The sequence below is a fragment of the Gopherus flavomarginatus genome, chromosome 3 (assembly GCF_025201925.1).
Source record: "Gopherus flavomarginatus isolate rGopFla2 chromosome 3, rGopFla2.mat.asm, whole genome shotgun sequence".
Classification (NCBI taxonomy): Eukaryota; Metazoa; Chordata; order Testudines; family Testudinidae; genus Gopherus; species Gopherus flavomarginatus.
In genome coordinates this window covers 209,107,362-209,122,030 of record NC_066619.1, presented here as the reverse complement: position 1 = coordinate 209,122,030, position 14,669 = coordinate 209,107,362, and the positions used below count along the sequence as shown (strand labels likewise).

Sequence of the window (14,669 nt, the reverse complement as noted above, 5' to 3'; positions counted from 1 at the left end):
TTTTAACTTTCATAACTACGTGGCAAGTCCAGAGGTGCTGGGGCTCAGCCCTGACACAAATTAAGCGTTGTCTTAATAAAGACACTGGATTTATGGCTCATTACAACACTCTGTAACCCACTAAACACCCCCTCCCTGCCCCCATTTTGTCCTATGACTACAGGCCACTCTATCTTGAATGGTCCTTTAGAGTGTGCTAACTACTTATGCTAAACTATCGGTTTGACCTTGTATTTAGCTGTGACATTCTGAATACCTTTCCCAGACTGAAGAAGAGCTCTGTGTAGCTCAAAAGCTTGTCTCTCACCAGTAGAAGCTGGTCCAATAAAAGTTATTACCACACCCATCTTGTCTTTCACAGTACAAATGTAATATTCTGGTTGTTAAAATGACCTATTTTGGTTAGCCTTCCATCACTCACCTCCGCTTGACCCTCTTTGCTCAAAATGAAAAGGAGAGAGAGAATTGAGAGATGCCTATGAAGCTTATAACACAAAATTCCACAAGACACAAAGCGTCTTTGGTACAAACAAGTATATCTCCAGTGACTTTACTGGAGTTCTGGCGGGACTGAATTAGAACCACAGTATTTATTTGCTTTACCCCTCATTCTTTCCCCACATTCTTCCATTATCTCTTCACTCACTCTGTTGTCTTATAGATCTCTGCCCTGAAGAGCTTACTATCTTCTTAGGGCACAACTACACTTGCAGTTGTAGAGCACTGGGAGTTAAACCAGCCTTCGGAGACCGCAGCAGGGAAAAGCTGCCATGTGTTTACACTGTCAGCTGCAAGCGCACTGGCATGGCCATATTAGCAGCTCTTGAAATGCCACAAAGAGCAAGGCATTGTGGTGGCTATTCCAGTGTGCAAATGGCTGCTACGAGCTTTTCAAGGGGGGTGGGGGCTGAGTGCAACAGGGAGCGTTTTTTTATGTATGTGGAGGGGGAGACAGTGTGTTTTGGGGGGGGCAGAGAGTGTGTCAGCATGCTGTCTTGTAAGTTCAGACAACAGCAGCCCCCCCACACACACACACAACAGCAGCATTCCACACTAACGGTTTGCTTTGTCCCGGAGCAGATAAGCATGCTGGCTGTCAGAAACAGAGCTTTGAAAGGGGATAGCTGCACGCCTGCAGCCGATTTCAAAACAATGCGAAAAGTGGCCACTTGACTTCATGGGATTATGGGACATTTCTGGAGGCCAATCACAGTGCAGTAATGCAGCACCTCGTCCACATTGACACCCGGGCATTTCAGTTGGGATGCAGCAAGCTTTATGTTTCTCATGGAGGTGGATTACCAGGAGTGCTCCAGCTGCAGAGTCCAGGCACTCCACATGCCTTGCCAGTATGGACACCTCAGGAGTTATGGCGCTCGGGACTGCTTTAATGCGTTCTAACTTCCAAGCGTAGCCAAGCTCTTATACAGCACCGTGAAATCACAGTATAAACATCTCACCAAGACTGAAACTGGTGCACCTACCATTTACCACCCATGTTGACACTCATGGGTGCAATTTTTTGTTTTGTTTTATATAATATACCTTCCCCAATCCCTCCCCTCATTCCCATTTAGACTTCTCTTGCTGTTTCTCTGGCCTGTCCTCCTTCCTGCTGCTGTCTCTTTTACTCCACTAGCCTCATTACAGCACCCCCTCTTAGGCCAAATTCTGCTCCTAGCTTGAGCTTGACTTTGAAGGGAGCCCCTCACTTTTATCCCTTTTAGTCTCTTTGGCTGACTGCTTCCTCATTCCCTTCCTCAAGGTCTCACTGCTTGCCCGCTTCCTGCCCCCTTATGCCTCCCTAGTTAGATTCAAAAGTCTTTTGTGCTTCAGGCATCAACAACATTACATACTTAGTTTAACTTTGAGAAAAGACTAATTTCCTAAGTGTTATAAATGAAAGCCCAGTGTTAAAGGAAGTTCTGTTTGTTGGTAAGTGTTATATTGTAAGCTCTTTGGGACAGGGATGATCATTTATTCTATTTTTACACAGTGCCAAGCACAATGGGGCTCTGACCTGGTTGAGGCTACTAGATGCTATTACGAAATTAAACAAAATCTGTGGAGTTTTCTTCACTATTAAAAGTTCTGTTCCCTACAGGTTTTTATACCTTGCTCATCACACTAGTATCTGCGTGCCTGCCAGTAGTGAAAGAAGCAATGTGACTACACATCTTTCCCTTGTTTGTTCTTGCCCTCTCCCCACAGAGAGAAGTGTGTGTAGTGGAGTGTCTTGTTTTGGTAGGGTGGTGGGTTTTTGCTATTGTTAAATGTAACTTTTGCTGTGTGTTTATATGAGAACAGACAAGATCAAAGCAATGTGCCTTGTACTTGGTGTGGAAAATAATGAGGTATGTGATAGTCAACGCTTGGGGGAGTTCATTCTACAGTCTCAGATCATCCCTGGAAAGGGTTCTGTTTTCCACACAAACTTTATTGTTGTTGTTCAGAGTTTTCCATCATGTCAGAGGAGCATAGTCGTTGACTGTGATCTTTGTTCTGAAGATTTAAATCGTGCTTTAGGTATCCTAGGCCCAGCCCATGATGATGTGTTTTGAAGATAGAGATCGAGACCTTGAACCCAATTTGAAATTCATGCTGTTAGAGAAGGCTTTCCAAACCTATGTGATCTTTTCAGGGAAGTAGAATGATAGTTCTTTGCAGCACTTGATACTCAGCTCTAATGCAGGTGGTAGGCACCCAGGATTGATAAAGCCATGTACCATCCTGGATAGTTTTTTGGAGTGGGATTTGGCAGCCTGAATGGTAGCTGACAAGAAGGTTCTCTTGGCCTGTAATATAGACTCAGCAGAGGCATTCAGGAATTTGTCATGTTTCATCCTGTCTGAATTATCCTTTCTTTTCCACCATTGGTGCTTGAGTTTCCATCCCTCTCTTCATCCAGTGCAGGCCAGAAAACCAAAGAGATCTGTGTGGGTAATGGGGAGGATAGGGCCACTGGTGGGCTAGGGTATCAATGGTGCTCAGTGGTTTGAGAATTGGCCTGCTAAACCCAGGGTTGTGAGTTCAATCCTTGAGGGGACCATTTGGGGATTTAGTTGGGGATTGACCCTGCTTTGAGCAGGGGGTTGGACTAGATGACCTCCTGAGGTCCCTTCCAACCTTATGATTCTATTCATTGTAGAATGGTACACGTCCTGTGGGTTGGGTGTTGTTATCTTTAGTAGGCTCTGGAATTTGTTGGGAGTCTGTGTGTTTATGGTTTAATCAGGATCACTGGTCTTTCTGGGTTACCTAATTGCTGGAAGCCAAAAGGGAGTTTGAAGAATAGCTAGCCAAAAACTCAAAAGGTAATAAAAATGTTTTTTAAGTACATCAGAAGCAGGAAGCCTGCTAAACAACCAGTGGGACCCCTGGACACTCAAGATACAAAAGAAGCACTTGAAGACAATAAAGTCATTGCGGAGAAACTAAATGAATTATTTGCTTCAGTCTTCACGGCTGAGGATGTTAGGGAGATTCCCAAACCTGAGCCATCCTTTGTAGGTGACAAAACTGAGGAATTGTCACAGATTGAAGCGTCATTAGAGGAGGTTTTGGAATTAATTGATAAATTTAACAGTAGCAAGTCACTGGGACCAGATGGCATTCACCCAAGAGTTCTGAAAGAACTCAAATGTGAAATTGTGGAACTATGGTTTGTAACCTGTCCTTTTAAATCAGCTTCTGTACCCAGTGACAGGAAGTTAGCTAATGCAACACCAATATTTTAAAAGGGCTCTAGAGGTGATCCCGGCAATTACAGACTGGTAAGTCTAACGTCACTACTGGGCAAATTTGTTGAAACAATAGTAAAGAATAAAATTGTCAGACACATAGAAGATCATAAATTGTTGGGCAAAAGTCAACATAGTTTCTGTAAAGAGAAATCGTGTCTTACTAATCAGAGTTATTTGAAGGGGTCAACAAACATGTGGACAAGGGGGATCGAGTGGACATAGTGTACTTAGATTTCCAAAAAGCCTTTGACAAGGTCCTTCACCAAAGGCTCTTACGTAAATTAAGTTGTCATGGGATAAGAGGGAAGATCCTTTCATGGATTGAGAACTGGTTAAAAGACAGGGAACAAAGGGTAGGAATAAATGGTAAATTCTCAGAATGGAGAGGGGTAACTAGTGGAGTTCCCCAAGGGTCAGTCCTAGGACCAATGCTATTCAACTTATTCATAAATGACCTGGAGAAAGGGGTAAACAGTGAGGTGGCAAAATTTGCAATGATACTAAACTGCTCAAGATAGTTCAGACCAAAGCAAACTGTGAGTAACTTCAAAAAGATCTCACAAAACTAAGTGATTGGGCAACAAAATGACACATGAAATTTAATGTGGATAAATATAAAGTAATGCACATTGGAAAAAATAACCCCAACTGTACATACAATATGATGGGGGCTAATTTAGCTAAAGAAAGCAGCACATGGCTGCTATTTGTAGGGTCCCTGCATTGGGTCTCAGAGTAGTGGGTAGGTGGGCCCAGATCCTGCCACTGAGGAAGTGATCTAAGCCCCAAGAAGGTGATAAGATTCAGTACTAAATGCCCAAGAAGGGGGCTAGGATTTAAACAGGCTTAGAGATGGGGCTGAAGACCCTGGACAGGGCCAACCATGGTTGGACCTTTTAGCCTGGAAAAGGTTCCTTCATGTATTTATACTGTGTGTGACTTGGCCAGAGGGCTGCCTGGAGAGATTAACAGACAACAGGGGGTGCTGGGAGCAGAGAGACAGAGAGAATGAATGCAGGTTCGCACCTAACGGACAGGAGGTGCTCATGAGAGGTGAGTGAACACCCATTTCCAGATCATTAATGAAGAAGTTAAATGAGATGGGCTATAATCCTTCTCACAATTCAATATATTACAGTTTATCTTTATTATTTGTTTATAGGTCTTCAGGAAGTTTTTAATCCATTTTGTATTAATACTGGGAGTAAAATGTTTGGGACATTGAATCAAATGCTTTACTAAATTCGTAATATATTAGACCAAGTCTTCTCCTGCCTCAGGGCAACTTTACACAGCACAGTGAGCACAAAGCAGCCCTGATACTGGCTTATCTGGCCACAAGTAGATCATCCCACTATCCGCAGGTGGTGGACAGCCACCATAGTAACACTATCCTTTCTGCAGCCGAGATAAAGTGTATGTCCCAGCTATCATAGTAGTTCATTGGTGCTGTTGGCAGCTGGTGGAGGGGAGAGCATCCTTCAGATTAGACAAGGCTAAGGCAGAACCTCCTCAGTACTAGAGTGGAGGCACAGAAGTGACTTAGTGCTCCTCATTCTCAGCTGATGCTCTAGCCAATTATCTCTGCCATTTCCCCCTTCACCTACTAATATTTTAATTCTGTCAACAATCAAAAAGCAGCTAAATTTGCCTGGTAAGATGTGTTCTTTATTAACCCATCATGCCTTTTTTTTTTTTTTGGTCCTTTAGATGTTTTGTGATGTCCCCTTCTCTCCCCCAATACTTTTGCTAGTTTACTAGTGACAATGATTAGATTTTAAGGGGCTAAGAGTCTTCAGATGTCTGAGCTGATCATCAAATCCTGTCCAAAATTTAAACAAAAATATACAGACCTCAGCATGTAAACAGTACCTATTGGTGAGACTGGCTGGATTGTTAGACCTCTGGCTAAAAGAGCACTAGAGAGCTGGGCCAAAAAGTTAAGTATTTTCCAGTGGGTGAAAAACGGGGAAGGCTTCCCCATTCTCCACCCCCCCACCTTTTCTACTGGAGGGAAAGGAAAAAGGGAGATAAAGTGAGGAAAAATGTGAAGCTAAAACATTTTCAGAGACCAAAATATGTTCAGTTTTAAGCTTTTCAAAAATTTGACAAACTGAAGCTTTCACAAACATTTCTGTTTCACCATAAAGACATTTCTCTACTGGAAAAAACACTGACAAAGTTTTCAAGCAGCTTTTGTCCTCTATCTCAGTTTTATTAAGACTGTTGGTGGATCAGCCCTCTCAGAGTTTAGAAGGCCTTAGTAGAGAACAAGATAGCTACACTACTGAAATGAGACTAGTGACTACTGATTGCAAACGAAATATATCATGAAATACTGCTACCAGTAGGGCAAAATGTGCTCCACGAGAGAAAATGAGATGACAGAACAAACTTCTCTATAGGCAAACCAACTGAATCCTCTTATATTCCGCACTTATCCCAGGTAAAGCATTCAAAGTCAACATCAGCGATTTAAACTGAGGTGGAATCCTTTTGCCCCTTTCCCTTTTCTGAAATCCAAACAATTGAAGACTGCGTTTTCCTCAGAAATGCAAGCCTTAGTGGAAAGGCTTGAATGGAATTTTCATGACGAAAAGTCTCCAGGTCTAGTACTGTGAGTTGTGATGATAATGCTACATTCTATATATCCTGAAAACTGAATACTGTTGTATACTATCTAAATTATCTGCAAGACACAAAGAACTGAGCACATTTTTTCTTGTTATTGCCTCTGAACAAATAATCTCATAGAAGCTTCTATCCTCAATATCACTGAATGCAGGTGATAGTCTCAGGAAAAATTGAAAAGACTAAATGCTTGACATGTACCTGGCAAGCAGACTGATAGCTTTGTTTCATTTCACATCACTTGTGAGATCTTTCAGCAATTCCAAAGTATTATGTAAGACTGCAAGATTTAATACGAACAACTGTAATGAAACCAGCCATCCCAAGGCCTTGAATAGTGAATGCTCCAGAGACCTCAGAGAGGAGTCTATGGCAGCAGCAGTGAAACAAGCATACATGCCTGGAAAATTCGTCTAGACCACCTGCTGTAACTATTAATTTGAAAATAATCCCTGAATCTCTTGCACATTGACTATTTTATCTGCACGTCAAGAAGTGCACCAACTCAAAGTGAATTGTGGGAGTCTGATTGTAGGTAGATTGCTATGAAAGACTGAAAACTGTTTGGTTCAGCACACCATTTATAGGATTACCAACTGTGTGTAAAAGTAGTCATCTGAAACTGTGCTACAGCATTGAGGCAGTGACATTTTCCAACCTTAACCAATCAGGTACTATCACTGCAGAACCCTCTACAGGCATCAATCAACATTTCACATAAAGCCGTATACTATTTAGACAGTCTAAAACAGCATTCTGGATTAAAGTTGCCGTAAGCTTTCAGAACTAAACAGAATCAAGGAATAATAAACTCTGGGTTGGTGGATTCATCTGTTCATAAGTGTAAATTTGTATATTACTATTAGGTTGAACATGAAGTTGCATGAGAACGTGCATAAAATGAGGAATGTAGGATAGTCATGGGGGGTGGTTTTACCTCTGTATATGGCCCTGGTGAGACTGTTACTGGAATAGTGTCCAGTTCTAATGTTCACACTTTAAATACATGTAGGGAAAAATTGGAGAGGATACAGAGAAGAGCCACAAGAATTATTCAAGGACTAGAGAATATGAACCTGAGTGAGTCATATATTAAGTTAGTATGTTACACACTTTCTGTAACATTCTAATGTTTCATAACCAGTTAATTGCCAACATGCTAGTCAGGGAGAAACAATTTCAAAATGTGGCCTTTCTGCCTTAGCAATAAAATGTTCCATATACAGATTCTCATTGCAAAGAGTGAATGAGCTGAGGTTAATGCAGGAAAGATTATGAAGATATTAATCCAATAACTTGGTGGCTATTAGAATTAGTCAAACATTTTAACATTGAGATTTTCATGAAAATTTTGAATTTTGACTAAAAATAAAGTGGTATATTGGCAAAACTCCTCACCTGTTTTCTTCTACCATTTCTAGTTGAACTAGATATCTGATATGGGATTACGAAGTAGTGATTAACAGCATGGAACCAGGTTAACTGGGGAGGAGACCCAATGCCTTTGAACTTGATGGCTGTTAACAGACACTATTAGTCTAGATTGTTAGTTTAAATAATCTAGAACAAAACGCAGACAGAAAATAGGGAAAGAAACTGTTTTCTATATTAAATCAATTCTTTAAGGTTGGCTCTGGCTGTTTTAACACCTGTTATTTTTAACCAATATAAACCATGGCTATTTCATTTTCTCTCTGTAATGTAAGAGTCTAGGTTCCTTCTCTTTCCTGTACCTCACACCATCCTGACTTTTCTTCCACCTCATTATCTCCAGAGTATTCTGTTTTTAATGGTTATAACTGTTTTGTTACATCAACCCACTGAGATCACTGACTTGTAAAACTATGATATGAAGCCTTAAGAGGAATGCTTTCGTAACATCCTTTCACCTACCCACTAACACCCTAGCCTTCAGCCCCAAAGGCCTAGATTTACACTGTGCCTATACATAGCACCTTCCCCAGAATCATAACTGTTTCCACATTTAGAATTGCTTCACTTGGAAAGTGGTACTTTTGACACTTTTACTGAAGTTGTAGCATCATATAGGAATCACTGTTCTGCAGAGGACACCAACATGACCATAAAAATTGTGTGCCAGTCCCAACATGGGGTTAAATAGGAACTATTACTGGTGTATCAATTGTCTTCTTGCATGAGCAGGAGAGAGCGAGCATGTGTCTGTCAGAGAAAAATTGAGTCTTTAAATTTCCTTTCCTGCTCATTTATTTTGCACTTCAGTTCTACCTCGTGCTTCCCAAGTTGTGCACATATTGGCAGCTGAATTTACCCTCTGCTTTGTGCCATTGCTTAGATACTTTATGTGAAAGAGCTACAACTAGAAAAGTCTCCTTATCTCTACAGTTCAGTCATGTAGTAGTATGACCATCAGAAAGGTGGCGCTGTTGTACTATGTTTTCCACCTCCTTTACTACTAATCATGAAGGTGACAGGTTTCAGAGTGGTAGTGATGTTAGTCTGTATAGCAAAAATAACGAGGAGTCCTAGTGGCACCTTAGAGACTAACAAGTTTATTTGGGCGTAAGCTTTCATGGGCTAAAACCCACTTCATCTTTTCATGTGATATATATAAATTCACACACACTGCTACTGTATTTTTCACTCTATGCATCTGATGAAGTGGGTTTTAGCCCATGAAAGCTTATGTCCAAATACGTCTGTTGGTACCACAAGGACTCCTCGTTGTTTTCATCTGTGAGGGTGGTGTCTGTGGATTTCAAAAGTATTCATCAAAGTCAGAGGCAATTTGTTTTTAAATGCTCCATCCTTTTGTTTAAAAAGCATGGTTTTTTTTAGTAGCATTCGTTTCGATTAACAGGAACTGTGGTAAAAACAAAAAAAAAATCTACACAGTATTAATAAAAGAAAAAGACAGAGTTTGAAGTCAGCTGAATTGCATGGGTGCAACTGAAAAGAGACTTTGGCCTATTGTATGAAATCTATCCAGAGTCTAACCCAGGATTAAGTGACAGGTTTTTAAGCAGCCAAGAACATTTGGAGTTCTGGAAGATGTGAATTTTTTTTCATAGCTCCAGGTTTGGGGTACTTGTTGCAGTTAGAACTAATATTCACTTTTTGACTTCCCTATCATTGTTAATCTGCTATTGCTGCAGAAAGACAAGATTAGGCATAACTCATAGGCAGGTGGTAATATATCAGAGGTGAGACTCCTTCCACAGGATCTTACATTCTTATGAATTGATATAGATTTGTATGTACTGCATCAGGTAAGTTTGTGATGCTTACAATGCTATCTTAGGGACGTATGTTATAAGAAAAATATTTTGTAATTAACCCTTCTTTCTTCTTGTTTCAGACAGGAACAACCAGAATAACAAGGAGGCTTTCTTTACAAGCCCACTTAATTTCTAATTCTTTTCTGATTACAGTGGGAGAAACTACAGATGACAACAAGTGAAAGGAGGAAGATAGTCTGTTCAGTTACATTCCATATTATTGCTATTACCTGCGTTGTTTGGTCATTATATGTTTTAATAGATCGGACTGCTGAGGAAATTAAGCAAGGCAATGACAATGGTAAGTGACTATCTCCTTCATTGCTAATACAGTGAGGGAAACATTAGAAATGCAGATAGACAGCGAGGCACTTTTTATTTGTAAATATATAACAGGATTATAGGGAATTGGTTTGATGACAAAGCAAAGGACACAATTCAGTTTACAAACCTGGTTTTTGCTGAATATATTTTCTTTCCTGCAGTGCAAAGAGATCACAGTTCAATGCACGCATCACAACTACTAAACCATTCAGTTCATTCTTTTCATTTCACTTCAATAGCTGGACTTTTTTTTTTTAAGCTACAATTAAAAATTGATGAGTGAAACTTAAAGTTCACTGCAAGTTCAGTTCAGAGCATCGAAAAGATTTAAGCTGCCCATCTGACCTATTGAAACCTCTCTCTCCTACAAAACTGGGATAGAAATCTTGCAACAGGCTTTCTTAGAAGATTTCAAGCAAGTTAACTTCTAGCCCCAGCAGGAAACTCTGCATGAAATTCACCTTAGTGTTGAAAGTCCTGTGCATCCCTTAATGTGGGAATTAAGTATCTCAGAGGTCCTTTCCTGCATTCTCTGCACACAGCTGGATTTCATCCTTTGACTACAGCCTTTATTGTGATATTTCAGCACTTCCAGTTCTAGTGGGAATGCAGACATGCAAACATTGAGAAAAATGAGGGAGAGGGAGTTGTTACTGGAACAGTTTAGAACAGGGGTAGTCTATTTTTGTCAAGGTCCACATTTCTTCATTAACGTATAGGCAAAGTCCAGGATCCAGAGAAAATAGTAAGTAAATAAAAAGATTTTGGGGTCTGTTCAAAAGCATCTGGCAGTCCAGATTTGGCCTGTGGTCCATCTATTGACTATCCCTGATTTAGAACCTTTATAAGAAAAGTTTTGGTTATTATTTCAGTAGTAGTAGAATAGTACAATCCGTTCCTGGATGCCACAGGACTGTGGCCTCAGTGTGCTAAAGGGCATTTGAATGCAGGATAGGATTTACATAGCTGATTTGTTTTATGGACTACAGTGGATTAATGAACTAAGCAGATATTGCCAACATGCAGACAGTACAGTACTTTAGTAGAGTTGAAAATACTATGCTGCTTTTAGTTACAAGAATCCATTAAGGTAAAAATTAACACATGGGAGCAAATCCTGGCTATGGATACACCCCTTGGCACTCAGTGACATCTGTGAGGAAATAGATTAGCACATTCAAAACTGCAGACAACTGCAAAGCTCCCATCGCCTACAGTGATGCAACAGCAGGCCTACTCTTCTTCATATTGAAATTCAGAACTCTGATTTACTACCCAAAAAGCTCCACGGTAGCCAGGAAGATGGGGGCGGGGGCGGGAATCCTTAAAAGTATGTTTCCCTATTTCTGCTTGTTGTACTTACTCCAGGGTCTGGTGAGATGACAGAAATATCTAATCAAAGGAGCTAGTGTGAATCAGCATAACTCCACTGCCTTCAGCAGAGCTACAGTGATTTACTGTTGCTGAGGCTATTGCCTGGTGTGTAACTTTTCAAAACTAACAGCACATCTCAACAGCCATCACTAGTAGGTAGGATTTTCAGAAGCTTCTAAGTCAGTGTGTGGAGTAGCTGTCATTGTCTTAACAAGGAGACCATACCTGTCACTTGAGTAGGAGTCCAACTGACTTTCACCAGAATGTGCTAAAGTCACTTTGACTTTCAAAAGTGCTACATTGAAACAGTTAGCACTTACCAGCAATTTCCATGATAGGGAAATCTTTGGTAATCAAACACCATTCTGCGATTATTTCAATGATTTCTCACTTACAAAGATTTTTCTAAGGCAAGCCAGTTGCATAATTCAAAATTCAAAATGATCTGGACAAGTTGGAGAAATGGTCTGAGGTAAACAGGATGAAGTTCAATAAAGATAAATGCAAAGTGCTCCACTTAGGAAGGAACAATCAGTTTCACACATACAGAATGGGAAGAGACTGTCTAGGAAGGAGTATGGCAGAAAGAGATCTAGGGGTCGTAGTGGACCACAAGCTTAATATGAGTCAACAGTGTGATACTGTTGCAAAAAAAGCAAACATGATTCTGGGATGCATTAACAGGTGTGTGGTAAACAAGACACGAGAAGTCATTCTTCCGCTTTACTCTGCGCTGGTTAGGCAGCAAAAACAGATGGTTCAACTAGGGCTGTTGATTAATTGCAGTTAACTCACACAATTAATCTGATTAATTGCACTGTTAAACAATACCAATTGAAATGTATTTAATATTTTGGATGTCTTTCTACATTTTCAAATATTTCATAGAATATCAGGGTTGGAAGGGACCTCAGGAGGTCATCTAGTCCAACCCCCTGATCAAAGCAGGACCAATTCCCAACTAAATCATCCCAGCCAGGGCTTTGTCAAGCCTGACCTTAAAAACCTCTAAGGAAGGAGATTCCACCACCTCCCTAGGTAACCCATTCCAGTGCTTCACCACCCTCCTAGTGAAAAAGTTTTTCCTAATATCCAACCTAAACCTCCCCCACAGCAACTTAGACTCATAGACTTTAAGGTCAGAAGGTACAGTGCACCAAGTGACCATGTGGACCTTGCTACCACTCATTACAAAACTTTGTACATGGTAGCAGAGTCCACACTGCAACTTAGTGTATAGCAGACCAGTACACTGTACATACCCTGGCTTGTGGCACACCTGAGTCTCCTTATAGACCAGCCATCAAACTTCAAATGTGTTAAATAAATAAATAAACCCACATAACAAAAGCTTATTTATTTCAGTAGTAGGGCCCAAAGCCCAGTGACCTGGCCTTTCCAGTGTAGAAAATTAAATTCTGCCTACTTAAAATAGATACTATGGGCATGGGTACAATCATAAACATGTCTGATGTTTCTTTTAAGGACAGTTATCTTTCTGTCCTAGGACCTGATACTGTTAAATCAGAACTCCCCTAATGTGCTAGATGTTTAGGGATCTGATCTTGTTTCTATGATCAAGGGAACAGCTGCTGTCTTCCACCATAACAACAGCTGCACTTCATGTGTATGACTGTATATGTATGGTACAAAGAGCATTAGGGATCCTTTGAAAATAATGATATGTCAACATTATGCAATACTGGAATGTATAGGCTACAGAAAAGACAAGGAATCAGCAAGATATTATAAAATGATGATGATACTAATTGTAACTTGTTTGTTTGAAAGGTGTCCTTGAATGGCCATTTTGGACAAAACTGGTTGTGGTAGCAATTGGGTTCACTGGAGGCCTAGTCTTCATGTACGTACAATGTAAAGTCTACATTCAGTTGTGGCGCAGATTGAAGGCTTACAATCGAGTGATCTTTGTTCAAAACTGTCCAGACACTGCCAAAAAACTGGAGAAGAACTCTTCATGCATTCAGAACTCTGAAACCAAGGATGCTGTGGTAGTACCAGTATCACAGACAGGTACAAACTCACAGCAATCAGCTGAAGAAATGACCTCTGAGGTCATGCCAGTTTGACAGAGGTGGCATTATTTCTTCATTGAAAGTGTGCGTGTTTTTTTTCACCACGGCCACTACAGAAAGTAGAAACAATCATGCATTTTAAATAAAAGAACAAAAAACCCTGACCAGGGAAATGGATACAGTGAAGCAACATGCATTACTTATGGAATGTGACCATTTGTGAAATAGTTTCTCAGTCAGCCAGGTGTAGTGGAAGTGTAGAAAGCACAACAGATAACAATTCTAACAGATAGTGTCAAACAGACATGACAAAATGACCTTTTGAAACTGGATGACCAGGAGGAATTGGAAACAGACCTGCTATAACTGTTCTGTTACAGAAAACATCAACAACTTTCCATCTATTTGTTACCACTAGGCATCCTATTTGCTAATCATCATCATCATCTTAAAAATATACTTCAAGCTGACACTACTAAAAAATCATTCGCATTAAGCTTATGTCAACAAAGTAAACAGACCTGCACCATGTCACTCACTTTCTAAATCTCAAAGTAATCGTTAAATAGTTGAATAGCTACATTGGAGCCTGAATGTTTTGGCAGCCATGTGAGCTGAGGATATGTGAAGCACACATTCAGTGCTTCTGAATAGATGTTTACTTGTTGAAATTGCTTATTTTGAAGGAAAAAAAAGTCTTCAAGTCCTCTAACTGCCTCAAACAATTCCTTGGTCCCATAAAATACAAGTATTATTTAGCCACGAGGCTAAAATTATTAGCTCTACAACACTTTTAGTGCTGCTTATCTTAAAGTAAAATAAATGACACTCGTTAAGTGGTGAATTGACATGAACTCTGCCAATATATGTAGAAAGGATATATAGAAAGTTTTTCTCCAAAATGGAAAAAGACAAAAGTATAATCGGAGGCATTACAGGTTGAAGCCTGCAGTCCATTACAAAAGAATATGAAATGAATTTATACCCTCACACCCCTAGGATGACAGTTAAAGATGGAGTGGGGGCAGAATTTTTTAAGAGTTCCTGCTTCAGCAATTAAAGTAATCACAAAAGAGCATACCTGGACCTATTAAAAGATGCCAGTATCGCCCTGTTCTGACTTGACTGGATAGTTCTCCTCTGTTCAGGATTGAGCGATTAGGGATTCAACAGTTCAGTTGTTAATTTTGTGTTTTGAGCATTTTCATGTAAAACTGAAGCGTGAATAAGAGTGCAATAGATAAATGAATGTAGATAAAATGATATCCAACAAAGGTGAGTTACATAAAGAATTTTGTGATTCA

At 40.1% G+C, this 14,669-nt stretch overlaps 1 protein-coding gene across 2 annotated transcripts in view; it reads left to right on the top strand.

Annotated features, from left to right (window-relative positions):
• Nucleotides 1–14,669, top strand: part of MARCHF1 (membrane associated ring-CH-type finger 1) — a 249,081-nt gene extending 234,412 nt beyond the window's left edge. For both annotated transcript variants that reach the window (XM_050946500.1, XM_050946499.1), the window contains 2 exons: nucleotides 9,785–9,932; nucleotides 13,121–14,669. In XM_050946500.1, the coding sequence (XP_050802457.1) occupies nucleotides 9,785–9,932; nucleotides 13,121–13,419 (447 nt within the window). In that variant the 3' untranslated portion in view covers nucleotides 13,420–14,669. The remainder of the gene's footprint in view (nucleotides 1–9,784; nucleotides 9,933–13,120) is intronic.